The sequence below is a fragment of the Pezoporus flaviventris genome, unplaced genomic scaffold, assembly GCF_033815535.1.
Source record: "Pezoporus flaviventris isolate CSIRO_AGI_PZ_B2104156 unplaced genomic scaffold, CSIRO_AGI_Pfla_v1 ptg000001l, whole genome shotgun sequence".
In the NCBI taxonomy this organism is placed as follows: domain Eukaryota; kingdom Metazoa; phylum Chordata; class Aves; order Psittaciformes; family Psittacidae; genus Pezoporus; species Pezoporus flaviventris.
Genome location: NW_026892549.1, coordinates 4,817,493 through 4,844,264, shown reverse-complemented (window position 1 = coordinate 4,844,264; position 26,772 = coordinate 4,817,493). Strand labels below are relative to the sequence as shown.

Genomic DNA, 26,772 nt, shown 5'->3' with positions numbered 1-26,772 from the left:
AAGATTAATGACTAAAGCTACCAGCAAGCCCCAGGGCAGATATCCATTGTATCTGTCAATTCTTGCAATTTGCTACTATTAGGTCATAAGATTTGTATTCTAGGCAATGGCCATATTAAATGACATGGCTCCTGATGCACGGTCTACAGTCTTACTGCTGTGATGGCTGGTTTGCTTCATGTCTCAAGCTTCTGGGCAGCATTTGCAGTGTAAAACTCAAATGGGTCCAGTGTTAGTGCTGGCTGAATATATTGCTACAGACGCATCATCAACTTTTTATGAGATGTGCTGTTTTACCTATTTGGGGAGGAGGAAGTATCTGGAGCCAGAGCAAACTTGTTGGTTAAGTTTAAAATTTAAGTACATGTAAGTACATAAAATATTTATTAGTTGTAGAAATACATAATATTGTACTGTCTGGGGTCTTTTACATGTCAAAATACCCAAGTACTGTAGACCTATGGGAACACTCCAGTCTGCAAAGGAGTAGGGCTGGAATTCAAGTATATCCATTTACATGAGTGATGTCCCTTGTTAAAAAGTGGAATGGACATTGTTTGATGGCGTATTTATCACTACATGGAAGAAAACAATGGAAAGTATGCTGCCATTTTTTCCCTTATTCAATGCTGAATAGCCCTGCAGTGGACAAGAGATGTGTTAGATCCTCAGGGTGTAGTAGGTGGTCTAATACTTATTTGCCTTTTCCACATACATTAACCTACAAAAGCTCTGTCTAGTTCAATCTATATCTTGTTGAGCAGAAAGTAATCATCCGGAGTTTAACAAAATCCAGCTTGCACAAAGCACCTGATGAATATGGATTACTTTGTGCAGCCTGAGTGACAACTGTGGACTGTTTCCAGGTTTCTTCATCATCTCTCACGTTTCTTTCTAAGTTTTCTGCCTTTGCAGCTTTCTTTCCCTTCCTAAATTCCTTTTTTTTGCATAGTTTATGTTTTTAAATCATCAGCATCTTGCAGTAGCTAAACCTGCTTGTGTCTCTTGCAGTGGATTTGCTCTTGCCTACACCAGCCTTTCTCATCTATCCACCTACGCCAGCAGACTACAGGAATTTGCCATGTTCACACACAACTCTCAGATCTGCAGCCACAGAACAGAAACACAGGAGCAGACCACACCGTAATCTGACAGCTGCCTCCAGACAGTGACTGACACAGGGCAAAGGGAATAACACTTGAGTGCACTGATTTGCCCTAGCTGCCTTTCCAAAAGGGTGTCTAGTCCCCTCTGCCTCTTTCCATATGACAGCCTTGGGAGGCATGTGTTCTTAAGGCTCAAAAGCATTGTGCTTTGTAATCCAGACAAACATGCCCCACATTCAGGAATTCTTCTGGCCATTCGTTTCATTAGGGCTTTAATAGTATCCGAGTTTTCATGTGGATAACTGATCCCATCACTGGTAGTCAGAGGCCCTCTGTACTTTTGGTTTTATTAGAGGTCAGTTTTGTTTGGCACAGTGACAAGAGTTTCTAATAGTGTTTGTGGAGGAACAGTTATTCATTTTTTTTAATAACGTGCTTTACTGATGTAAACATAAATCCAGATTTAATCGGAATTTTTCTTGGGGTGACATTAATCTTCATATTTGAATAAATGCAGTGTTGTTTTATTTCACAGCTTTAAAAACAAAAATAAACACCTAGCCAATAAAGAAGTCACTGTTGCTAAAAGATGATGGAATGGGATGTCAGAAAGTAAGAAATTGAATAGTTTGTTGTGTAGATTGTGCAAGGCCATAATCTATAAACCACAATCGATTAAAGTGATACTGAAAATGGTAGGGCAGGAGGTGAAAACTACCAAGCCAAGGTCTCTGATTTGGAAAGGAAAATGAGATGAAACAGCCTCTGAAAATCCTCTGTGCCCTGCTTCTTTCAAATAAGTTGCATGTGTTTGGCTCATAAATGGACTTCAGTTTTAGAGGTTGTTTACACCATGGTTTTAATTTATGCATTCAAAACAAATCATGTGCAGAGCAGCAATCACTGATCCTAAGCATGTGTGGGTGATAAATTACACACACACACAACACACACATTTCAGCTTCTCTGCCCCTGTGTCCAATATCAAATGCCAAAAAAACAAACCTTGTCCAGTTTAACAGCAACTGCAGCCCGCACTGTGGTGGTACCTGTGAGCTGTAGTATGCTTTTCCTGAATAGTGCCCTGCTCCACAGATAGCCCCATGAATTGCTTCTGAAGTACATGGCTACTTGTCTTGTAGAAAAGGCAGTAGCATCTGGCACGGAATACGTTGTATTCACCAGCTGAGAAATGAAGCTGCTACTTGACCAGCGTCTGACTAAAGCAGCTCAGTTCCACTTGGCTTCTCTTCTCAGTGGGGAAAGATAATGGATTTGTACAGATCACTAACTCATCTCTGCAGTTTGAATTTTTAAAGGTATCAAAATTAGAGGGATTGTTTGAACGTCTGGTGCTTTTTTCCCCTTTCTAATCTTATTTTTTTTTAAGCCATGAACATCCTTCTGATTCTTATTATTCTGTTTTCATGCCATTTGGTTTTAGGGAAGACAGAAGTCTGCTCTTCCTTGCACAGACTTTTGAGGTTGTCAGTATTTATGATTTGGTTCGCTGGAAGCTAATATGATTATTTGTTTAGTTCATCCCCTCTGCAGGTTGATAGCAACGGGACAGTAAGCTAACCTTGTCTGCCAAGCACAGCCTCATGATTGCAACTAACAGACACAGCTAAAACCCCCTTACTGCTTGCCAAGTGTTGTTCCCCTAAAGTTAAGTGCTTGAAGAGTGCAACAAACTGTGAAATTCTGAGGTCTTATTCCTCAAAAGGTCAAGGTGATCTCCTGTGCTGCCCATGCTCCTGAGATGGTGAGCACAAATGAGTGTTGCTCAGTGCCTTACAAGATCAACCTTATAAATGTTTTCACTGCACTAGTTGGTAGTGCTACTATCTCTGTGTCTCTAATGAACTACCTGGTGATGCCCATGGGGCTTTTAAAGGGCTAGGTCCTATGGCAGTTATCTCCTTGGCAAACATGATGGTCACTACAGTTTCAAACTCATCAGCAAAAATGCAGACCCATTTCCTGGTGCAGTGGCAGGGTTTTGTGAGTAGTTTGGGAACAGAGCTTCTCAGTCTTCGGGGCTAAAGCCCTGCCTCTGCAGATCACCACATTCTGTCATTTCTTCCCTCTTTGCTTTTAGTCATCAAAAAGGAGTGAGAAGGGGGTAAATGAAAAGAGAGGGAATGAAAACTGTGAGAGCAAGCACATCCTGACAGATGAGAGAAGCAGAGTTCTTAAGTGTGAATGCTCTGCATGACAGTTTTGTGGCTTTTGGCACAAAAGGGCATTTTTGTATGTATTCTGTCTGATAGTAAGAATGGGAATAAGCTCTAGTAATTATTTCTTTCCTTTGGTCTGTCAAAGCCTAATCTCTTGGGTCTGGTTCTATTGATTTTATGATCCATTTATTACACAGTCTAAAGTTTTAACTCTCAGGGGAAAATGACCAAAAGATAAAGTTATCCAGACCCAGAGGAAATTAAAGTAAGAATGAAAAACTTGTGAACTACAAATGTTTAAGTTTTAATGAAGATTCTGAAAGAAGACATCATTTAGGCTATTACAAAAAAGGACATCTTAGTCAGGACCACAATCTTGGAAGCAGAAGTCTTTTTACAGCACATGCTATTAATGAAGGCTCAGCACTGCCAGGCTTCAAAGGCCCCATAAAAAGCTCCTTTGAGTCGTAGGTAAGAGTTTCCATTGACTTCAGTGGGCTGTGGGTAGTGCCCCACTTGGAGTCTTAGTACTTTTGTTATTCCAGATCACTACTGTAGAAATGATTGCAACAGCCAACAACAGGGAGGCTTACAGCTCCCAAACAGCAGGCAGCAGGTGAGCTCTTGAGTAAGATCTTATTTTCATGCAAATGTCCTTGGTAAGTGAGAAAAAAAACCCTTGAATCGGAGATACAACTGGAATTGTTTTTCAATTGAGCTTTTTTAAGTGTATGCCTTTATGCCTCAGAAAACACGTTTCTTATGAGGTGGTGAATTACAGTGAATTGCTATTGATAGTAATGCCCTATCATAATAAATCCAGCCTCTTAGATCTCTGTCAAGAGGCATTCTCCTGAGTCCTCAACAAGTGCACTATGGTTAGTAAGATGGCCAGTGAGGAGCAGGGTACGGGCCATGTGGTATCATCACCATTTTAATTCCAGAAGCATCCCACTTTGTGGGATTTCATTAACTATGTCATTAGTATTAATATAGCCAGTGTTAATCTGCTATGCTTGGGTAGTCATCTGGGATAATGTCTTCCCTCTACCTGTGTGAATTATGATGGGAGACAACAGTGTGTCATTAGTTCCTTGAGGCATTTCCAAGCCTGCAAATGGGGAAACCTAAGTGTGGTATCCCCTGTATGTATGGTATGAAATCTGCCCCAGTAAGCCAGTGGCATAAGTCCCATTGCCTTTGAAACATCAGAATTTCATTATAGTTTATAGACTCATTTGTATCTTATTTAACAGTGTTTACATATTGCCCTGCAAGACTTTGTATGCTGTGGCCTGTATGACGCTTTTCAGTGCTCTTATAATACAAAATGGCATTTACCCATAAACATTTAAATTTATTTGAGTTCTGAGCACAGGGAAATGCTGTGATATCTTTACATTTTCTACACAGTTGTTTCTGATCTACTGACAGTATTATTTCTGAACTCTTTCTATCTGTACATGCACATATGCATACATATATTCGTCTTTTGCTGTGTGTTTGCTAGTGTGGTTTTACCTTTTAATGACATAAATAAGGGTATATATTCTGAAGATATTGTAGAGATATAAATTAGGGTGAATTTTGAAGTGTTCACTTAAATTACTTGCCAGAAATGTCCTTCTCTTGCAGTAATGCACATTTTAATCCTTTTCCTGCCTACAAAAGGAAAAAAAAAAAGGAGCAAATTTTGTGTAAGTAAATACATTCCTCCTCACCCTTAAGTGTACTGCTGTCAACTGTTATAGTAGTGTCCTGGGTTCAGCAGTAGCAGTCATGTTTCTCCTCCTTGGTAGCTGGTGCAGTGCAGTGTTTTGACTTTCGGCTCGGGAACAGAGCTGATAGAGATGTTTTGGTTTGGCCAAGGACTTTGTGAGCCTCATGCTCTGCCAGGGAGGAGGGGAAGCTGGGAGGAAGCAGAGACAGGACACCTGACCCAAACTGACCAAAGAGGTATTCCATACCACAGCACGTCATGCCCAGGATGTAACTGGGAGTTAGCCGGAAGGGCTGGGGGACTGCAGGGTTGGAGGAGGTATCGGTTGGAGCTTGGTCAGGCTTGGGGGGCGAGTTATCGGTCAGCGGGTGGTGAAGTGTTGTATTCTGTTCCCTTGTTATTTCCTTTATCATTATTATCATTGGTGGTAGCAGCAGTGATTTGTGTTATACCTTAGTTACTAAACTGTTCTTATCTCAACCCGTGGGAGTTGCATTCTTTTTGATTCTCCTCTCCGTCCCTCCGAGAGCAGGGGGAGAGCAAGAAAGGGGGGGAAGTGAGCGAACGAATTACCTGACTGGGTTTAAACCACGACAAGTAGGTTTCTTACCACAGTTGAGGCAGATGAGCGGATTCCTAAGGGAAGCAGGCAGCATATCTATTTTGTTTTTAAATTTCAAATAGTTTGTCGGGCCTGCCATCAGATGGGGAGAAGTCCTGGGCTTTGATGGTTGTTAAATTATGGAGTGCATTTTTTGACAATGCAGCAGAGCCCGACCTGGGTAGGAATTCATTACACCCAGGATGCAGAGCACAGGGATGGTGCAGCACGGGATGGCCATACCTCCCCACCGAAAAGCGCTGTACTGGGCTTTTCCTGGGGACCAGCATCATGGCCTTCTGACAGCTCTGCAGCTCAGTTACTGATGGCCCATCAGCTGGGGGTCAGTGGTGGCAGCAGGGGACCTCAGGCTGTGTGTGATTCATTGAGTGGACTGTTAGGGATCTGTAGCTTGCCGCTGTCAGCCAAGAGCAGTGCATTAGCTATATGACATACATTATGATAGTGCCAGCAAAGTGGTCAGTGACTAACTGGGATATATTGCAGCCTGTGGAGTGGCTGAGGGCTGCAGCGCAGAACATATGGAGATTATTTCCTGAATTTATGCAGCACATGTTTTCCTATAAATTAAATTCAGAGAAAATGTGTATCATAATAGGGTGATGCTCACAACAGCCTTCCCTGTTATGAATTACAATGACCTCTCTCAGCTCGCTGGGTGCCCAGCGAAATGGCTTCATGCAGTTGGAAACAATAGCATGTACATGATGTCAGGGTCTGAAAGCCTGACCAAAAGGCACTCTAACTAAAAGCAGGGACGTTATCTTTTTCTTCCCCACCCCTGTTGCTTCTTTTATATTGGCAGTGCTAGGTTAACAGTTGGACTCAATGATCTTAATGGTCTTTTCCAACCTAAACGATTCTATGATTCTGTTATTCTCTCTAGGAACTACCCAGTATCCTACTGAAGTGCTGAGCAGCCAAGAGGGTGGATAGATGACCTGCTTCACAATTAACTGGGTGCTGCCCTTGTTGAGGGGCTGCTGGATGTCAAAGGCAGCTCTGGATGCGGCTGCAGCCCCACTTCGTGGGTGAGGGTAGTGTGGGTTGCCAAAACAGCAGGACAGGGGTCCTTAACCAGAATAATGAGCAAAACAGTATGTGTCCCTTCTGTGTACTTAGACTGAGGATCCCAAGTCTTTTCTAGACAAATATTTGATGTTCTGTTGCCTGGGGCTAGGACAACATCATCTTTGCCTTTTCTTTGGGTGCGCTAAAGCAGCTGAAGGAAAAATGTGGTAGAGACAGTCATTTCCTAAAGCATGAAAGAGAAAGTTATGTTCCTTACAACTCTGTGTGTGAAATCTTTGGTAGAGGAAATGTAGGAGCTGCCATGCAGGAGCAAACTGGAAACTAATAATATAAATACATTTACATGTATGTGTGTGTCTATATATATATACATGTGTGTGTGTGTGTGTGTGTGTGTAAAGCAGCCGGTACCAGACAGCAAAACAGTTTAGGGTTTTCTTTGGGACAAATCACTGTGGAGTCAGAACAGATGATAGAGTATTTTCAGCTGTGCTTAAGGGACTTGCTTTTTCATTTGCAGCTGATTACGGGCTAATAGGATTTCAAAGATTTCTGGGAGGGAACAGCTCACGTCTCATTGCATTTTGCTTTTTTTTTTTTTTTTTTGATGTTTTATTTATCATACTGATTCTTACCCTTTTTTTTGATGTTTTATTTATCATACTGATTCTTACCCTTAGAATAAATTTTGTTACTCTCCTGTTTAGCTTCTTGAACTGAGTTTTTCCCTTGGTCCCTTGCTGCTGTCTAATAGACAGTTTTCAAATAATTTGGGACTTCTGGAACGATCCCGTCAGCATTTTGTGTGATAGAAGAGAATAGGTCATTGGAATGAAAAATAGTGTTGCCAGTATTTTTAGGTTTAGTCCTCTCTTTTTCAGTTTTCACTAATACTCACATGATGCGGCTTGTACTGTTATGGTTTTTAATGAAAATTGACTATTTGAAAGCAACTGATGGGAACTACCAATACAGCTGAATTTTACCAGTACAAACTAATTCTGTGACTGACCTTCTCTGTTTAGCAACAGTAATAACCCTGGTTATTTTTCTTTAACAGCTCACATGTTGGGAACACACACTTAGCCTGTAAATATGGATTCAGGAGGAAAATGAATACGGTAGTGTTCAAAGCAGCCAAAAGCTTAGAAATAATGTTCTTCTGTGACTTTTCCAAACTGACATCTTGATGTTGGGATTATAAATGAAACCATTGTTCCAGCAAAGGCGAAGACTAATAGAAAGCCTTTATTGCTGGTCCATTGGCTAATTCTGCTTGTCTAACCCCTTTGGATGGACACAGTGTCAGAAAACATACTCACAGAGGTTGCTTTGTGTGAGTTTTGGCTTGCTGAGTGATTACATGGTGGCACAAAGATATCTCAATGACAAGTGTTCTTTGACTGAAATTTGTAGTCATTTTCTTTCCCTAGGCCTTGGAGAGGAGTGAAGTGATTTTTAATCTACAGCTTCTATGAGTGATATTTGCTTTGTATCCTATCACCCTTCTATTCAGCTCTTCTCCCCTTCCAAGCAGGTAAACCTCCGCTTAGAAGAAATTGTTTCTTCTGCTGAGCCTTGGTGCAGTTGACAGCTGTCATATACAAGCACTATACTTGAATACGTGTCTTTAAAGCTAGACAATCTTAAAGAGCTTTAATCTTTTCTCTTTGCACATGCAGGGAATGCCTAGGAGCCAGAGACCCCTATTGTGGCTGGGATAACAAGCAGAAGCGATGCACCACAATTGAGGACAGCTCCAACATGAGCCTGTGGACTCAAAATATTACTGAGTGCCCAGTAAGTGGAAGGAGTGAAAATATATATGCTGGTGTGTTAGTGTATGTGTTTATGTGTAGAAGTGAGAAGGAAAGTGAGTGTGTGCAGCCTGATGAGGACTGGGTGTTAGGAGAGCATGGAAAGCCCAGTGACGCACACTGATATCTGTGCACTGATACCTGTTTAGAACACAGAAACCCCAAATGTATTTATTTGCTCTAAAAGAGGGATCCAAAGCAAGCATTCAGTCCTCCTCATGCCCACCACGCCTTGAGTGAAGAAGATTGCATCATGTTGTTGGGTATTACTGAGACCCATGTAAGCCCCAGGTGAAACTTGATTTTTCTCAGGGCTGCTCCACTGTCTGCACCATTTCCTTGTCTTCCCTGCAGGTCGGGAAAATCAGGGTAGCTGACTAAAGCCTGCTTGGTCTGCATTCAGTTAATTTCCTTGAGCTGGCCTCAGGGGACAACACTGGTGAGGAAGTGTTGCACTAGCAGGAAGAGGCATCTAGGCAGCAGCAGAGGACATGCATAGATGGTTTGCAGAGGGAACAAAAAGATAACAGTGTATGTACTTGAGAACACAAGGGAAGGGGAGAGTGTAACCAAGAGAGGGAGTATGAGTTGGGTTCTAACCTCTCTTTAGGACATCAAAGGCCACATCTATGTGATGTTGCGAGGAGGTGCTCTTCTTTCCTTGCCCTGATCTCTGTAAGATGCAGCAGATTAAACAAACAAACAAACAAACAATTAAAAACCCAAAGAAGAAAAAAATGAAGCGCCTCTGCTTATATCAGTGTGAGTTGGCTCTCCAGTTCCCTTCCAACCCACTTACTATTCTCTCACGACAACATGCAGTTACTGGCTGTGGTCCCCAGTGTGGTCTGGCCATATTTAATTCCTGCTCTTTGAACGGTACCTGCAAGGCAGCTGGGGAGGAAAACCAGTCGTGTTAATAAAGGAGGGGGGAATACAGAGAAATTCTCATTAATGTCCATTGTTATTATCTAACATCAGTTATCATGTTAATACTGCTAAGTCTGGTAGATAAAGAAAGAAGGCTGGATAGGTTGTATCTTCAGTATGCTATTTCTGTCTGGAGGTTCTGGGATGTTTATTCCCCTTATCTTCCTTACTTCTCAGATATTTTCCCAGGAAATATTAGTCATTACTTCAATCCATCCTCAGCTTGACAGGCTTAAGTTTTTCACTGCTGGATTCAGACGCTTGTGTGTTTATAACCCTCCTGTGTTGAACTGGGATGCAGTGCTTCTTGACTGCTCATGCTGTTATCTCATCCTGCTTAATGCTTGTGTGTGTTGATAGGTGTGTGAAGTGTTAATCCTCTAGTTTGAACATGTCTGCTGTGGTGCGTGCTAGGGAACAGGCTACTCCAGATCATTGTTTCAAGGTCATAAAAATCCAGTGCAGAATATTCAGGAGCTTTGGCTGTTCTTGGGTGCTAGTTTTACATTTGTTTTTGCATTTCCATTGTAGGTTATTTTCTGGGTAGATGCTTTCATTATGATGCATACACCAGCCTTATGCTCTTCAAGCTGACATGCTGCCAAGCTCTTTAAAATTCACATGCAAGTGCTTTCTTTTTCTTTATCCTCTGTCCCTCACTGGAATGAATTCACCACTGGCATGAAGTGGGGCCGCTCATTTAAGCACCTACATCAGAAATATCCAGGTATTTCCTTGTGTTCAGAATACAGGTTGTGGCCAACAGAGGCAAGAGTCTAGCATGTACAAATGACCACTGAAAAGGTAGGGGGATCCAATAATCCAATGCCAAATTTCCCTCCTGAAAAAGACCTTCTGGAAGTTTAATTGGATGAATTACTGTCTTAGGAAGTCCTGGCTTTTCTCTTCCCACTTTCTTGGGCTGAGCACCAGGCACTCAGCTGTGCTGGTGCAGCTGCGTGTGAGATCACAGACAAGTGTGACATGTTGTAGTTTAAAAGTACCCCTCCCAAATAAACTTTTCCTAACCCAGATAATGTGAGTGAGTCTTCTGCAGCCTAGCCCACAAACAGATGTCCTGGCACAGCTGAGAAACTGGCATGCAGCAACTTTTAAAGGCAGAACTGGCATATTATTGAATTATACCCTACAGGGGCCAGGCATTTCTGGGAGTCAACCACAACACTAACACAACTTGACTGCTGCTCTTGTGAAAACATGCTTGTTCAGAGCTAGTCTGAACATCTTTGTACAGCACTACATTGTACCACAGATTCTCACTTTCCAGCCTTAATATTAAGGGACCTTAGATAGAGGGTTAATCGTATAGTGTTAACATAATACCTTAGGCAGTGGTTAATCTGTCTTATTACCATGTAACACCCAGGACCTCCCAAAGGTTCATTGCTAAAGTAAGTTGCAATGTCAAGCATTTCAACGTTAAGAAATGATAGGACACAAATTGCACATGCCACTCTTCTTTTCCCTGAGTGTGACGTGTCATATCAGGGAGTCCTGAATACATGATTGCATGTTGTTTCTTCTTAGGCTTGAGAAAAGGAGTAAGGTGCTTTTTGGTGTTAGGAAAACTGAAAAAAGCCACATCCTACTTGGTAACATCTTACTGGTGCCAACATGAGCCACCAGCAGGAGAGGAACTTCAGATTTGGCTAACAAACTCCATTAGCCAAGCTCATGGGCTCACTGTTGATGGTGTTTGGCAAGTCAGGAACTGAGTATTCCCAAAGAAATGTACAGTCATTCTTATCCTGAGCATTCCCAAAGAAATGTACAGTCATTCTTATCCTGAGCCAAATGATGTTCTTCCTCACAGGTTTTCCTCCCAGTCCCACTCTGTCCGGCAAACCCCTATCTCAGTCATCTGATGTCTGCTTTATGCTACCCCATTTTTTGCTAATCGGTGCCAGTTTCCCCACTCCTTTTTGTGGGTGTATAACAGACTTGTACCCTGCTCTCAATTCATGTGGGCTCAGCTACTCAGAGCTGCAGTGCCCAGGATAATCCTGCTCTGGCCCATAGTGAAGCGTGTCCAGTGCACAGAGAAGATGTGCTAGGATCAAAATCTGTGAGTCTCTGAAAACTGAGTATTTTCCTCCCCCCTGGCTTTTTATGGGCATTGCAAAAAGGTGTTACAAGGATGTAAAGTTCAGTTATTTGCTCTGAAAACTAGCTTGTTTCAAGGAAAAGATTGCTAGATATGGACATTCTTTTCCCCTAGATTTGATTTTTAAAATGATTGAAATATTTTGACAGAAGCTTTGCAAGAATTGTCAGCTTCTATTGAACAGCCAACATGGAAACTTCCAGCCGAAATAATTAAAGCTTGGCAAAGTTATAAGCAGTTGACATTTGAATCCTCAGAGGAAGCATAGAGGAATGAAAAGAACAAGGAACGCTTCTAGTCTTATCTGTAATATGAAAATAAACATTGAAAATATCCTGGTAGTGGGGTTTAGGAATGGTCAGTCTGAATTTTTAGATCCTGCACTTAAACCTTGAGATGGTGTTAGGAAGAAATGAAAAAGTGATGCCTTTGGTAGGAGTATGGCACTTTATAAAGCACAGGAATTTTGGAATTTGTATTATTGTCAGGTAAGATAAGGATATTTGATCACATGTGTTTTTAAAGATGTCCTCTTGTCTGATGGGCACTGTGCTGGCTACAAAGGATTTGCCTTGTAAAGATATTCCTGAAAAAGACCAATACATATGGGGTTTTATCCCACTTCCCAAGTTTGCTCTTTTGAAGGTATTTTTACGAGTTTAATGATGGAATAATAATCCATATGTAATTTCGTAAGTATAAAAACTTCCCACACGCACTACGTGGCATGTTTATAAATCTCAGCATTTTGGTTATGGCTGCTTATTTGTTTAACTTTTGGGCTGCTTCCCAGTATCACTTATGAGCCAATAATTATTTGTCAGCCTTCTTTTTTGTTTAATTGAAGCCACAGGCCATATCATACCATTGATTTCGGAACAGAACTCCCTGCTGGAATCAGAGAGGCTTTCTGGTTCAAAAATTAAATAGAAATGATCCAATACTTGGATTATGACTTTTGTAAGGCAGGAGGAAAAAGAAGATAAAAATCTAGTATTAAGTATCTCAAAGTATAGTTCTTTTGATCCCCTCCTGACTTTTAGCAATCCAGCTGTACTGATTTTTGACTGCATGCATGTTTAAAACAACAAATTGAACAACAATAACAAATCCCAGTGTTCTCTTGTCTGGGCATCTTGCCCTGTAACCTGCAGCCCAGAGCAAATTTTTACAATGATATGATAATCTATTGCAAACAAAAGTTTACAACAGATGCTTGAAACCCCCTGACTGCAGCCTGATGAGTGCAGTAACTGATCTAAATGACTTCCATGCCACTGCTGCACATTTTTGATGCTGCAGTAGATGGATGAGAGGAGAAGATGACAGCCCACCAGAGGTGCATTGTGAGTGTTTAACATAGTGCCAGACTTGAAGAATAAGCGTAAAGCAGCGTGTTTCAGAGGATGAATGTTGGAAAGCACTACTCCCATGGCTGTGGTTGGCTCCCTGCGTGGCGCTGGAACAGGCTTGCAGCCTCTCCATGCCTCCGTTTCCTTGTCTTGTAAAGCAGGAGAAAATAATTCCCCCCCCCGAGGCAGCCCAGAGGACTGATCCTGCTGACTGCAGAGCTTAGTGAAGCATGGCACAGTGGGGTTTCTCAGCGGTAGCTGGCTCAGATTTGAGGCCAGGGATGTTCGCCCAGGGTCCCAGCCTCTTCCTTTTGTCACCCTTCATTGCGTGCGACACTGAGGCTAAGTCCAGCCTTGCTTTTGCCAGTGTTTTTACCAAAGCTGCTGAGCATCCCAGCACCCAATGGGTGACACCAGTGGGGATGAGCTACTTTCAGGAAGCCACCATCAGTGCCGCCCTGCCTACGAGGCACTGCGCTTTGGGAAGCCAGGGCAGGGGTGTTCAGGGTAGCTTTCCAAACATGGGCCTAGAGTTGTTGGAATTTGCAGTAGTGGTGGAGTAGGCACAATAAGGCAGAGTGGCCTGGGAACATTCCTGGGAGGAGCAGGAAGCACTCATCTTCTCAAGTTAACTTAGGTGGCAAGTTTTCTCCACCAGTCCTCAGCTTAGGGCTCAGCTAGAAGCACTGGTTAAACCAAGGCACAGTGAAGCAAGCTCTGACACCTTATCTTCTGAAAGTTCTTCAGTCCTGGTCTGAAATGCATCTGTTTCTCATGCTTTTTGTTTGCCAGGACTACCGTATTTTGTACTACATTACGGTGCATGGAAAGCTCAAGACCTAGCCTGTTCAGGGCTGTATAGACATGAAGCAAAGGGCAGAGGAAACAGATAGCACTGTGGTCGGTCTGCAAATTGCCTTGAGATGAATTCTTACTCTTAAGCCCACTGTGTGATCCTCAGTATTAATTCTAGTCACCACCATCTCCTTCACTTCCTGTCCTTCACCCAGTTTAGCCATTTAGGCTGCAGATTAGAAAGGGAGCCAGTTCTTACTGTGTGTTTGAACAGGGCCAAACTCAGTGAGGCCCCAGTCTGAGCTGGTCACTATGGTTATCCAAACACTAACTCAGAAAATATCCTGCAGGAGCAGTCCCAAGCACTGCAGAAGCAGGAGCATAATGAAGTGGGGACAGTCAGCATCGGCTGTTGCGTTGCTTGAAAGGCTGAAGCTGTGCAGTGTGCATCAAGGGAGTGTGGTGGTTTTGTGGCATGGCAGATGGATGCTTGCTCCTGGTGTGGTGCTGGCGGGGCCGGCTCGGGTGCCTGTGCACACATGTTAGGTATGCGGGGTGGAATTTGGAGGGTAAATATTGATGCGGCACTGCCTGAAAACAACCCTCTGTTTTGAATCCTGCTCACAAGCACAGGCAGCTCCCATCTAAGCTGCATCCTAATCCCCCCAGCAGCTTTGTTTGGCTTTCCTATTGTGGTGCTGTCTCCAGAAATGTAAACCTGCTACTAATGACCTTTCTTCTTTTAAAATTAGGTGAAAAACCTGACAACAAATGGAAGATTGGGGCCCTGGTCCCCATGGCAACTGTGTGAGCATTCAGATGGGGACAGCACAGGCTCCTGCATGTGTAGGTCACGTTCATGTGACAGCCCTCGTCCACGCTGTGGAGGTCGCAGTTGTGAAGGGGCCAGGATTGAGGTGGCAAATTGCTCAAGGTACCTCAGCATCTTTGTGATTTTTAGGAAAGGAACAAGAGCTGTTGTGCCTGTCCACAGCTTAGCTCCTTCCTTGTGTTTCTGTGCCCCTGTTGTTGCATCCCATCCCATCCCATCCCGTATGTGAGGTCCAGCCTGAAGTCAGTGAAAAATGAAGGACTCTGAGAAGATGAGCACCACAAATTAGTGTACACATTAACCTTCCCTACCCTGTGCCTTGGTTTCCCTCAACCATATAGTGAGTAGTGACTCATCAGGAGGAGGTAAGGCTGAAATAATTGTTAGCCATCAGAACAGCCGTAAGCTAAAAATAAAATCCAAGAAGCTCACAGTCTTTTGGAGTTTGGATTCTGAGATTGCGTTGCCAAAAGCGAGCAGAGCTCTTTCAGAGTAATGCTTGTAAAGACAGGGCCTAGCCTTGCTCTGAGCAGGGCTTGTTTGCCATGTTATGTGAGTCTGTGAACTGTCTGCAGCATGCTGGCTAGGTGAAAGGAACAAATCATCATCTGGCAGTGAGCAGTGCTTAGGAGGCATGCCTGCCGGGGGCAGGACTTAGCCAACACATGTCGCTCAGCTTGTGTTGAAGTGCTGCCTTTCCAGGGAAGCTTGAAGCTTAAGATTGAGCAGTATGGGAGCTAAATATCCTCCAGTTAGGTGCCCAAACATAGCCACAGTGTTTGTGTCCATACTACCCCTCCACCCTCGGACTACATCATGTCACGACTAAAAGAAAGACGATGCAATAGTGTAAGCACTACTTCACCAGGGTGGTGCCAGCAAATATTTTGGTAAATATTGGGTCAATTTAGTTTTTATCTACTCCATCTTCTCCATAAACATTAATTCCATTAAGGACAGCTGTCTTTTAACTTATCCCTGGAGATCAGTGCTGGTCTTGGCACGAGAAATTCAGCAATACTCATGTTTTAATTGGCATCTCTTCTAGTTGTGGGCTGTGCCGCCCAAAAGGCATATAGTCATTCCTGCCTCTGTGCTGCCTGCTGCCACCATGGGCTGAGCAAAGCCTTCCCCAGGCAGACTTTTTATGTCAGTGGCAAACAGAAAGCGTGCCAGTGGTGTTCTCAGCACTGCTCTGATGGCGAAAGAGACAGGCTTCTAAGAAGGGGATGAAAAATAGATTATTCAATCTTAAAACATAGGAAAACAGCATGGTTTGAAAAATAGGGACATCTGGTCATCCTACATCCGCCTCAGTCTTCAAATTTCCTTTAATTGACTTCATATGGCATTGCAATTTCTTTTTGCAAAGAGGGAGCAGGATGTTTAAAGATAAGTTCTATTAGAATGGTGGAGATCTGGAAATGGAAGGTGTCTTTATTCCTGTTAAAAATCCTGAAAAAAACAAACAGATTGTGAGAATGGTTGGATATTTTTTTTAGGAGTAAAAATTAATTCCCCCCCCCCCCCTTTTTTCTTTTTCTTTTTTTTTTTCCTGGAATAACGTCAACCTTCCATTTGATTTTGTTTTTTAAATGATTTTACATATAAACTTTCTTTTGGGTTAAAAAGTGAGGAGGTAGTAGGTGGGTTAATAAGATAGAATAATAGGATTTTTATGTAAGTGAGTTTATTGTGCTTTGACCTTGTTTGGGGCCGGAAAGGGGAAGGGAGGGAGGGAGAGAGAAGGATGCGAGAACAAGAAGAGGAGGGAAGAAACGTCTAAGAGAGTTCTGAAATAAACCTGCCAAGAACAGGCAAAAGTTGATAACGAATAGAAAAAGTGTGAAGGGCAATGTGGGTTTTAACTTTCATCCTCTGCCCTGATTGGTGCCATGCCAGAAAATATTTCTTGCCAACAGTGTTATTAATTTAGTTCAGTAAATGCTTTGAAAATTAACATCTGTTTTCAAGCTTAGCTTTCAAGAACCAGAGAGCACCTGAGTTGTTTTTCTGACTAGACTTTTTGGAAAGGTTTTTCTTTATTAAACAAAAAAACAAATGAAATTTTTTTGGCTTAAGGCAGTAAAGTGTGAAGATTAGGCAGTTCTGTAAGACAGAGCATTGCCACTGGCTCCATATGAAATGAAACCTGCAGCACAGAAGAGATGAGATACAGATTCTCCTCTCCTGCTCCAACGTTCAGTAGTGCTGCCAAGTCAAAGGAAGGTGAGCTTTAATAAGCGCAGAGTTTTAAAGATGTAAATGTTGGGTTCTGTGTAAGCACGCCGTTGAGTCACCGCACGGCAGCAGCGTCGCAGGAGCCAGCTGCCTGCACATGCTCAGCCTGTCACAGGAGCAAGACACAGAGCATTTGCCAACATCTCTGCTGAGGTGTGAACTAAGGAGCTTTACATCACATTTGCTTCAGGCTAACTTAGCAGTGCTCAGCAGAGATGTGATCACTCATTAAACCATGAAACTTGATCCTGCCTCTGAGCTCTTAATTGCCTCTGATTTCTACAGATTTAAGGTCACACTACAGTGACGTCTGCAGGCGGCCATGAAAGCTAGAAGCAATTATTGTTATTTTTAATGAAATTTGAGATTTCCACTTAACAGAATTCAATGCTGAAGGCTTTAGGAAAATAACAAATGAGGTTTGTGATAAAATCACAGGAGCTGGCAGTAGTATTGCTGTAAGAGTTCAAAAACCATGTAGGTGAGGCTAGAAGAGTCCACAAACTGTGAAGATGAGGCCCTCAGTGGCATGTTTTAGTGGTGGTCTTGGCAGTCCTGGGTTAATGGCTGGACTTGATGATCTTAAAGGTCTTTTCCAACCTAGTTGATTCTATGATTCTAAGAGATTTAAAGCATCAGTACCTACTGAATTAGCAGAGAGTTGGTTTTTTACATCCTTTGGCACAACAGGCATTTGTGAGCCTCAAAACCTGCGCTCTTTGTGCAGAAGAGTGCAGGCTGTATCAGGAGACACAGCTTTGGGATGAGCCATTGGCTCTCAAAAGTGGGATTATGAGACTTGGGAGACATGATGGGGGAATAGTCAGTGAGAGTTATAGCAACCACACTCTTGCTTAGCAAATGCTATGAGGCATTTTCAGAATCATTCAGCACTGGCTTCATTCTTTTCCTTTCCAATTATTAGAGACTTGAATAGGAGGAAAGTTAGGCCAATGCTGAGCGCTTTTGAAACTCTCTTTTCTAAATCTTCACTGACATAAGGTCTGGTTGAAATGAATAATCTCTTCTCCAATGGTTCCCCCACCAGTGCCTTATGTGTTTTGTTGTTAAGCACAGCATAATGTGAGCAGACCATTAGGTCACCCCCATGCTCTGCTTTCTCTTGCTCTCTTTGTTAGAAATGGAGCTTGGACACCCTGGTCTTCCTGGGCCCCATGCAGCACCTCCTGTGGGATAGGCTTCCAGGTCCGCCAGCGATCCTGCAGCAACCCTGCTCCACGGTACGGCGGCAGGGTCTGTGTTGGACAGAGTAGGGAAGAAAGGTAAGAGATGTCCACAACACCATGTGTTCACTTCTATGGTTATAATGTTGGCAGCTGGAAGTGATGGCTCCTGTGTGAATGCAGATAAAGGCTGTCTGGCTGAATGCACAAAGTGGAAGTAATTCCAGAGCCTAGGAAGGATGAGGCTGCTCACATGCATGGCTACTCTCTTTCAATGAGCCTGTGAACACCAGAGGTTTCAGAGCTGCCTCCACTCTCAGGGAGGATCTTTCAGGCTTTCACAAGTATTTCTGTCCCCAAAACAGATGGCTGACCTCCGCAACAAAACGAGAAGCTGTGTCTACTGTTAGCAGTGCAGAGTTTACACTTACACTGTTCTGATCCATCCCTGAGGGGGCAGTTGAATATGTGCAGTTTTCATTGCCAATTGCACGATTCCATGCACCATAATAATTGTGCTGATGCTCCAAAAGAAGTTCAAAGACAAAATATAGCTTAACTCAAAGATTCAGGACTGCAGAGCTTGACATTAGAAAAACATCTTTCCCTCCGCTCCCTTTAAACTAAGCAATTTCACGTAAAATTGCTAAAAGGCAATACTTTTTGAACCTCAGAGCCATCTGCACTGTTACACTTCTTCAAGCCCAGCCCTATGTTAAACACAGCTTTCAAGGCATCCTAATTTGGTTTCCAGATTTGACATTTCATTAAAGGCCACCTCTGCTTGGCAGTTGGCTGTTGCTTGTCTGTTGAGTGGTCACTTAAGATAGATATCTCTGCATCTCTCAGAATACAAAGGGCAATTCATTTAACTTCCTTGATTCAGGACATTTTAATGTTTGGTTTGATTTGTGGCCATTCACAATGCTCCTTTTTGGGTTTCAAAGACTACGTCTGAGTCAGTTGCAGTCCTGTGTCATTCAATTTGAGAGCAATATTTATTAAAAAACTGAACAAAATTGAAGTTACCCTTTGAAAAGGTAACATGAAACAGCATTAATTTAAGGCCTGCATTTAGATGCAGATAGTATCTAGTTCAGCTCCAGATGCAAACATTGGCTTCTTAGGGTCCAGTCAACAGCAAGGGCCAGATCGGGTGAAGAGAAGATGTAAATGTTTAGCACCTGCCATTGCTGACAAATCACTGTTGATTTGACCTTCCACTAGTAATCCCATTGAAAATATTTACCATCTACTCTATGTGACACATGGGCTCCAGTTTATGAGCTCTTCTGTGAATTCAGTGCATAAAAGTTTGGAGATTAGAGCACTTTCAAAAACCCAATCTGGATGATTCACCTCAATGGTCTGATTTCAGCCTGCTTAACCACTCCCTGTTCTGTACAAAGGGTACCGTTCTCTACTGTGAACAGAAATATTACTAATCTGATGGCTGTGTCAGCCTTCTGCTGGCTTTCTGTGTATGCATGAATTGCATCCAAATGCAGTGTGCAGTCTTGATCCATCATGATTTTGTCCCTTGGATGTGCTGACCTGGATATTTTTTTGATCAATGCTCTTTCTTCTTTCAGATTCTGTAATGAGAACAATCCGTGTCCACTGCCGATTTTTTGGTCTTCATGGGGTCCTTGGACTAAATGTAGTGTGAATTGTGGTGGAGGGATTCATTCGAGGCAGAGGTCCTGTGAAAATGGAAATACATGTCCAGGCTGTGCTGTGGTATGTATTGTTTATTGACATTGCACAAGGGACACCTGTTGACATCTAGCACCTAGGAACTTGACATTTTACTCCTCTCTCCATCTTGATTTTATTTCTAAGTCTAGAAGAAAATGCTATCCTCAGCTTTTGCTGAAAAGGATGCTGAAATGAACTGGGAAGCAGAGAGGTGTCACCAAGTCAGTGAAGTTGGTGTGAGAGTGTGTCTGTATGTGTGTGTGTGTGTACAGGAAGGGATGGATAGGTAGGGACAGAGGATTTCCTTAGATCTCTGTAGGCTTAGATATCAAGTCCTTTACTGGAAAGCACTGTACATTTTCTTCCTTCTGTCCTACATCAAAGGATGATCCTATTGAGTCAAGGAGGCCTTACATGCATCAGAAATAAGTCTCACTGTCATACTTGAGTAAACAACAGGTCAAACACCTAATTCACCCATTAGTGAGGTAATGGCTACCCATTTTCTCTCTTTATTTTCCCTTTCCTATTCTGGCAGCTGTTTCATGCAGCTGTTCTAATTAGTTTTGTGGAGAGTTTTCTTCAGTGTAAGCAGGTTTGATCTGGAACCTCCCATCTGTTCACAAGCTGTTTGGCATAATACTCTAGAATCATGAAGTCCTGAAGCATTACATTTATTTTCCTCTGCCAGAAAAAAATGGTTTATTTATTTGTTTTTAAACAAGAATGTAATGTTTGTCACTGGAATTCCTCCCACTAGTGGCAAGAATTGTAAAGACCCCCAAATCATCCCATCCCCATCCAGCCAGAATGTTGTCTGTACTCAAGGGATGCTCTACACCAAGGACGGCATATGGTTCATAGCCCTCCTGGACAGTTCAGAAAGCCAACCAAACAAAACTAGCTGTAAAAAAAGATAATCTAAACGCATCTTAAAAATAAACCAATAAACTTTCAAAGGAAATAAACCTTACTGACATTTTGTCCTCGTAGGGCTTCTCTAGGCTGACCTGAGAGCAGCGCCTTAGTATCACAACATAAAACTTGTTTGCTGTTGTTATTATCTATTGCCTGAATTATCTTCCTGCCTGTAGTGTACCAAGCTTTCAAAGCCCCATAGGACTCTGAGTCAGCAAAGAAACACAAATCTGAGGGAGAGATAAAAGTAGCAAACGTAGTTCACCCTCAAGGGTCACCTGAAGCTATACGTGGTCACCACCACTGCATCTGTAGTCATAGAATCATAGAATAGTACGGGTTGGAAGGGACCTTCAAAGGTCATGTAATCCACCCACCCCCTCTGCAATGAGCAGGAACATCTCCATCTAGGTCAGGTTGCCCAGAACCACATCCAGCCTGTGTGGTGTGCCCAGCACTGGCTTGTGTCTGCGAGGGCAGATAAGGTGGATGGAGGTTGTTGTAGATCAAGAGGGTATCCCCTTATTTTCTGGAACGTAAATAAATCTGTCAGTTAGGCTGCTGCTGTTTAATAAGAGAGAACGGTTTTCCTTCTTGGCAGGAATATAAGACGTGCAACCCAGAGAGCTGCCCGGAGGTGCGCAGGAACACACCCTGGACCCCTTGGATGCCTGTCAACATCACTCAGAATGGTGCCCGCCAGGAGCAGCGCTTCCGCTACACGTGTCGTGCCCAGCTGTCTGATCCCCATGAGCTGCAGTTTGGGAGAAAGAAAACCGAGAGTCGATTCTGCCCCAATGATGGCTCAGCCGTGTGTGATACTGACTGTACGTCTTGCCAGCTCTGGGGGACTGTAGAGCAAGCTGAGATGGTGGTGGAATGCGAGTCCTCTTAGAACAATAAGAACCTGATTGTGACTACATAAATCCCAACATGTGCAACTAGTGTTACTGCAGAATGGCAGGGATGGAGAGAGAACCCTGTGGCTTAGAGATCAATACCATTGTAGCCTCTGTGCCTATGACAGTGTATAGGTTTGCTTTTGCTACTGCCAGGCTGCCCCAAAGACAACAGGCAAATAATCAGGGTCTAGAGAAGAGAAGAGCCATTCTGTGTGTCTCTCTGGAGGTCCCCTTGTGCACTGCCTCTGGGATTATTCCCTTCAGTACTGCTGTGATGCAAAGCAGTGTCCTGAGGATACAGCTCTGACTACCACAGTTTGCTGCCCAGAAAGGTCATTTATCAGCGTTATCAGTAGGCTCTCTGTGTACAAATTTGGTTCTGTGTCTAGCTTAGCTGTAATCCTGTGGAACAAAACTTCCCCTAAAGGCTTTCAGCAGAAATTCTTCCCTAAGGGCACATAAATCCTGGTTTTATTCATGAGCTGAAAACCTTTTTAAAAGCCCAACAACTGACCAGTTTGTGATCTCATAGTGTCTTGTTTGTTTTCCTTGAAGCTCTTGTTGATGATCTCCTCAAGACTGGTAAGACTTCTGCACGGATTATCAATGGGGGCTGGTCCTTTTGGGGAGCCTGGTCTTCCTGTTCCAGGGACTGTGAGCTGGGCTTTAGGATCAGGAAGAGAACATGCACAAACCCTGAACCTAAAAATGGTGGCTTGCCCTGTGTGGGGTCAGCGATGGAATATCAAGACTGCAATCCGCATCCCTGCCCAGGTAACCATGATCATCTTCCTGCATGAAATTCAGAGGTGTTCTTCACCATCTAAATGGTACAGCCACAAAAAAACAAAAACAAAAGCAAACAACAAAACTGGTATTTCCAAGCTGCTTTTTTTTTTTATTTTGTTTTCCTTTTTTTTTTTTAAATTTGGGGGATTTTTTCTTAATTTTTTGAAGCTATTGTAATGACCCATGTATGTGATCTTTAGTGCAAACTGATGCCTCACCACAGCTCAGAGGGTAGCACAGCCACAGCCTCTAGTGTAAATAGTATTGTGGCTTGCCTAGCAATGTTTTTCTTCAAGAAGGTTTGATGCTCCATCCAGCGGGGGGCATCACAGTGCATCTGCTACTTGATGAGGAGGCAGACTTGATAAATGTGGCTTAATACTGTGTAGAGATGCTTGATGTGGCGGTTCTTCTTGTGAACACTTGTTTCTTCCCCCTCTCCTGCTTACGTATTGTTCTTGCGATGGGCATCTACTCTTGACATCAGTTACCATTTCCTGCACAGCCAGCAGGGAGTATTCTTGCCTGGTTTCCTGGTTTTCAAGTTTGTCCTCATGTTTATGTTGCACTTCTGTTCCAGAATAGTAATAATAGACCATTGATTACTGTATTCTTCCTCACTTATCCTTATCCTTGCTTTGTAATAGCTATCTAAACTAAATTTAAGTGATCTTGCATGAATTACCTTGCCTCATTGCAGTTCTAGTAATTATCTACCTCTGGCAATATAGTTTGTGGCCTACACTTGAAAATGCTATATTATAATAGTAGTATTATGATTCTAAAATTCAATACAATGATAAAATTCCAATGCAGATACTACCAGAATGTGCAGCAAGAGCACAGTAGGAATGTCAAATATTGCACTCTATGGCCTATAAAAAGAAAATAACTGTAACACTATAAAGGCATCTATTAGTACTATTCTGGAAGCTCTCAGTGGATCTTCACTAATGTCTGTGCCTTCTGTGCTGTTTTCTCCCCTTGGACACTATGATGTTTTACAATCTGTTCTGAGTGCATGATTACTATTTCTCTGTGTCTCCCTTCTTCCCTGCCTCACTCAATGTGTATAAATAAGTACTGGGTTTATCTTGCACCAAGTCATCAGATTATTATCTTCGGAATTAATGGCATGTGGACCTGCGAATTAAGCAGTCTAGTAGCCTGACAAGGAGCAGGGTGAGAATCAGGGATCTTAAGTCCCTCTCTAGTTTTATTATTAACCTGTTATGGGGTTGTGCTGAGATCATAGAATCATGAGACGGTTTGGGTTGGAAGGGACCTTTAAAGGTCATCTAGTTCAACCCCATCTGAGCAGGGACAATAAATAAAGACTCTGAGTTTCTGTTTCCTGCAGGTTGGAACTTGAAGGACTCAGGGCCCCCACAGAAAAGTGCCATACAAGCTCCACTTGGGTTGTACAGCACGTTTTTCCCCAAGTAGATTTGCTGTTTCTGTAGATGAAGCATCAAAAGAAAATATAGTGATAACAGTGCTGTTTTATAAAAAGGTGTAGAACGGAATATTTCTATACGGAAATAGTTTCTATTTCTATTTCTAAACGGAATAGCTTCTATTTCAGCACTGTATGATGCAGAGTCTTTTTGTGAATAGACTTCATTTTATATCTTCAGAGTGCAGCACATTTGTATCCTCTCTCAATACAAAGTTCCTGTTGTCAGGCCCAATTGTACTCGGGTGCAAGAAACTGATAGCTAGTCTGGGCAGGGTGGATCTGGAAGGTGGGATACTGGGGCTCTCCAGCTTTGTCACTGTGAGAGGAGTAAGCAGCATCTGCCTCTTTCTCCTTGCTTTTCATTGTCCTTCAGTGAAAGGCTCATGGTCTTGTTGGACTCCTTGGTCTCACTGCTCAGCCACCTGTGGAGGAGGACACTACCAACGCACGCGAACTTGCACCAATCCAGCTCCGTCTAGTGGAGAGGATATCTGCATTGGTCTGCACACCGAGGAGGCCCTTTGCAACACACACCCATGTGAAGGTAGCAGTTCTCATCCCTTCTCCAGCTGGCTTGGGTGGTGGTGGGAGTATGAAACAACTGCAAAATATTTAAAAAGTAAATCAGAAACCTGACCGGTTAGAAGCTTTTCTGTCCATTCAGTAAACGTCTATTGAGCTGGGAAAAAGAGACATCCCTGTGTTAAGCTGCAGTGCATCACCTTTCTCTTTACTTGTTCACTAACCCATTCCCTGGCATTCTGGTGCCAGACAAGACCTTTTTAGCTGCTGATCCTTTTAAAGTAATTGGAAAAGCAGGAGTTTTTCAATGTGGACACTTACAAGACAAACAAAAGGAGTCATCAATCTGTACAGTTGCTGAAGAAACAATCTTTCCTTTTTCTTACACAGACAGACAGATAAGCATGTGCTAGATCTCAGAGGACGGGGTTTATATCTGTCCTGGTTTTGAACCACCTTTGTATATTTCTGATCCAGTGCAAGCTGACTCCTGCCCTTAGGACCATCAGCGAAACTTTTAAATGCTGTAATTTGTTATGGCTGCTTGCGATATCCCTGGGAGGCCACCTCAGAACTTGGAGATCCTCATGCAACATCCCATCCAGCTCCTTGTATGTCTTAACCAGAGAGCTGATACATGAGCTTTTAAGACAACTGTGTGCTGTGCAGTGCTCCACCAAGGGTTAGTACAGTACGTATTAAACAAACCACAACCTGACAAGTAGGACATGATGCTTGCACTGTTATGTGTATTGAGAAAATGAAATCCAACAAAGGCCTCTGGATTAGATGTGTGAGAGAGACCCATGCAAAGAGCTAGATATCCTTCATCATGAGAGAAGACTGGTATCAACAAAAGATCCTTTTCCTTCTTGGTGATGTTGTCTGTGTGTTTTCCCAATCTTGGATTTCAGGTGGGTGGTCAGAATGGTCGGAGTGGAGCCTGTGTAATGAAGAAGGTATCCAATACCGCAGTCGTTACTGTGAGATACACAGCCCAGATTCTTCTCAGTGCGTCGGAAACAGCACACAGTACCAAGATTGCCTGTATAATGAAATTCCTGGTATGTACAGTGTCATAGAGGAGGGACAGGGTGGGCCAATCCAGGAGAGCAACTCATGCCCGAGACTGTCAAATTAGGCTGAGATTTTCTCTATTAAAAATTGGGTTTGAATGCTTCTAGAAAAACAAGCAAATACACAAACATGTTGTAAACTCCCTTGTCACAGGCACAGATTAACTGTTATTCCTTTAAGGCAGCTTAAAATTTTTTAGAAGAGAATTACCTAGATCTGTAATAAATAACTAGAATGGCTTCACCTGAATTGCAGCTTTTAACCTTGCATAGTTCATCTCAGGCTGGCTTATAAAAATTAACTTTGTACTCAGTATGGGTATAGTCAACAGAAGGTCCTTGAGCTCAGGTATGAAAAGAAGCATCCTAAAAGAGCGAAAAAATAAGGAGAGGCAGTTGCAGGAAATTGCTGTGTAAAGTGGGAAGATTAACCCACGGTCTTACAGAGCAATACTGTTGATAGACAGATGGTCATCAAAATCTTCCACCCTGTGCTTTGTGGAAATTTAATCTCTTGGGCAAATACCTCGTATGGGTCTAGGATAAATAACCCCTTTCCATGTGTTCTTTTCTGGGTTGCTGTGCCCTGACTTAAAAATCTGAGATCACTAGGCAATTATATTCTTCTTTTTCATGGCTTTCTCAGCTATCTTCTTTCCCCTAAATTGCAGAAGCCAAAGAGTCATCAGGTAACAGTACTGGAATTGCCAAGTCTTTGGCATGTTTTTCACTCTCTGAGTTTACCATTCAATTTAGAGAAACTCTGAGCTTGCTGCAGAACACGTGAGCACCTTTTCGTGTCTGGAGAACAGGGGGTTTAATTACTTGAAGAAGTGATGACAAAATGACAAGTTTCTCCAATCTTCTCTTTGTTTAGTGATCCTGCCAGCCTCCAGCATTGATGAGAGCACAAACTGTGGAGGTAGGTACCACTAAACTATATATATTATTTTTATCTTAACCTGACTTCTTTTCTCTCTGTGCAGTATCAACCAAACCATTAATCTGTACTGCTCATATCCCACTGATAGCCTTAATTCCACTGGAGTCTTTCTGTCTGAGTCAGACTGGAGGAATGTATTCCATGTCCACTTCTCAGTTCCAAGATCTTTATTTATTTTGGGGTTTGGATTGACCACTGAGGGTCATTAATTACCAGGGAGCACACTGGTTGTCTCTCTCTACCCAGAGGGTAAAGGGTTCTGGAGAAAGGAAGACATATTCCTCATTCCACCACTGTAAGCCTCCAGCTGTTCAAAAGCAGGTGTTTTTAAATAACCTATAAATATTTCAGTGAACAAGGCCTCTTGGACAGCTCCTTTGCTGATGTAGGATGAGATTAGAGTTTATACTTGTCCTCCAAGCACTTCTTTTCATTCAAGTTGTCACCTCTCATACAGGTTGTGTCTCCTTTCTGCATGTAACTTGGAAAGATCCAGTCATTAGTGTCACTTTTCCACTGTCCTAAGAGC

The 26,772-nt window shown here is 42.7% G+C and overlaps 1 protein-coding gene across 6 annotated transcripts in view; it reads left to right on the top strand.

Moving 5' to 3' along the window:
* SEMA5B (semaphorin 5B) overlaps positions 1-26,772 on the top strand; it is a 277,220-nt gene that overhangs the window by 222,488 nt on the left and 27,960 nt on the right. For 5 of the 6 annotated variants that reach the window (XM_061469010.1, XM_061468781.1, XM_061468923.1 and 2 more), the window contains 9 exons: positions 8,343-8,460; positions 14,432-14,613; positions 17,892-18,035; positions 19,529-19,676; positions 21,154-21,379; positions 22,010-22,228; positions 24,076-24,246; positions 25,139-25,288; positions 26,178-26,222. In XM_061469010.1, coding sequence (XP_061324994.1) covers positions 8,343-8,460; positions 14,432-14,613; positions 17,892-18,035; positions 19,529-19,676; positions 21,154-21,379; positions 22,010-22,228; positions 24,076-24,246; positions 25,139-25,288; positions 26,178-26,222 — 1,403 coding nt within the window. Of the gene's footprint in view, positions 1-8,342; positions 8,461-14,431; positions 14,614-17,891; positions 18,036-19,528; positions 19,677-21,153; positions 21,380-22,009; positions 22,229-22,730; positions 23,739-24,075; positions 24,247-25,138; positions 25,289-26,177; positions 26,223-26,772 lie in introns of those variants that run through there. The other variant, XR_009746181.1, reaches the window with a different exon arrangement.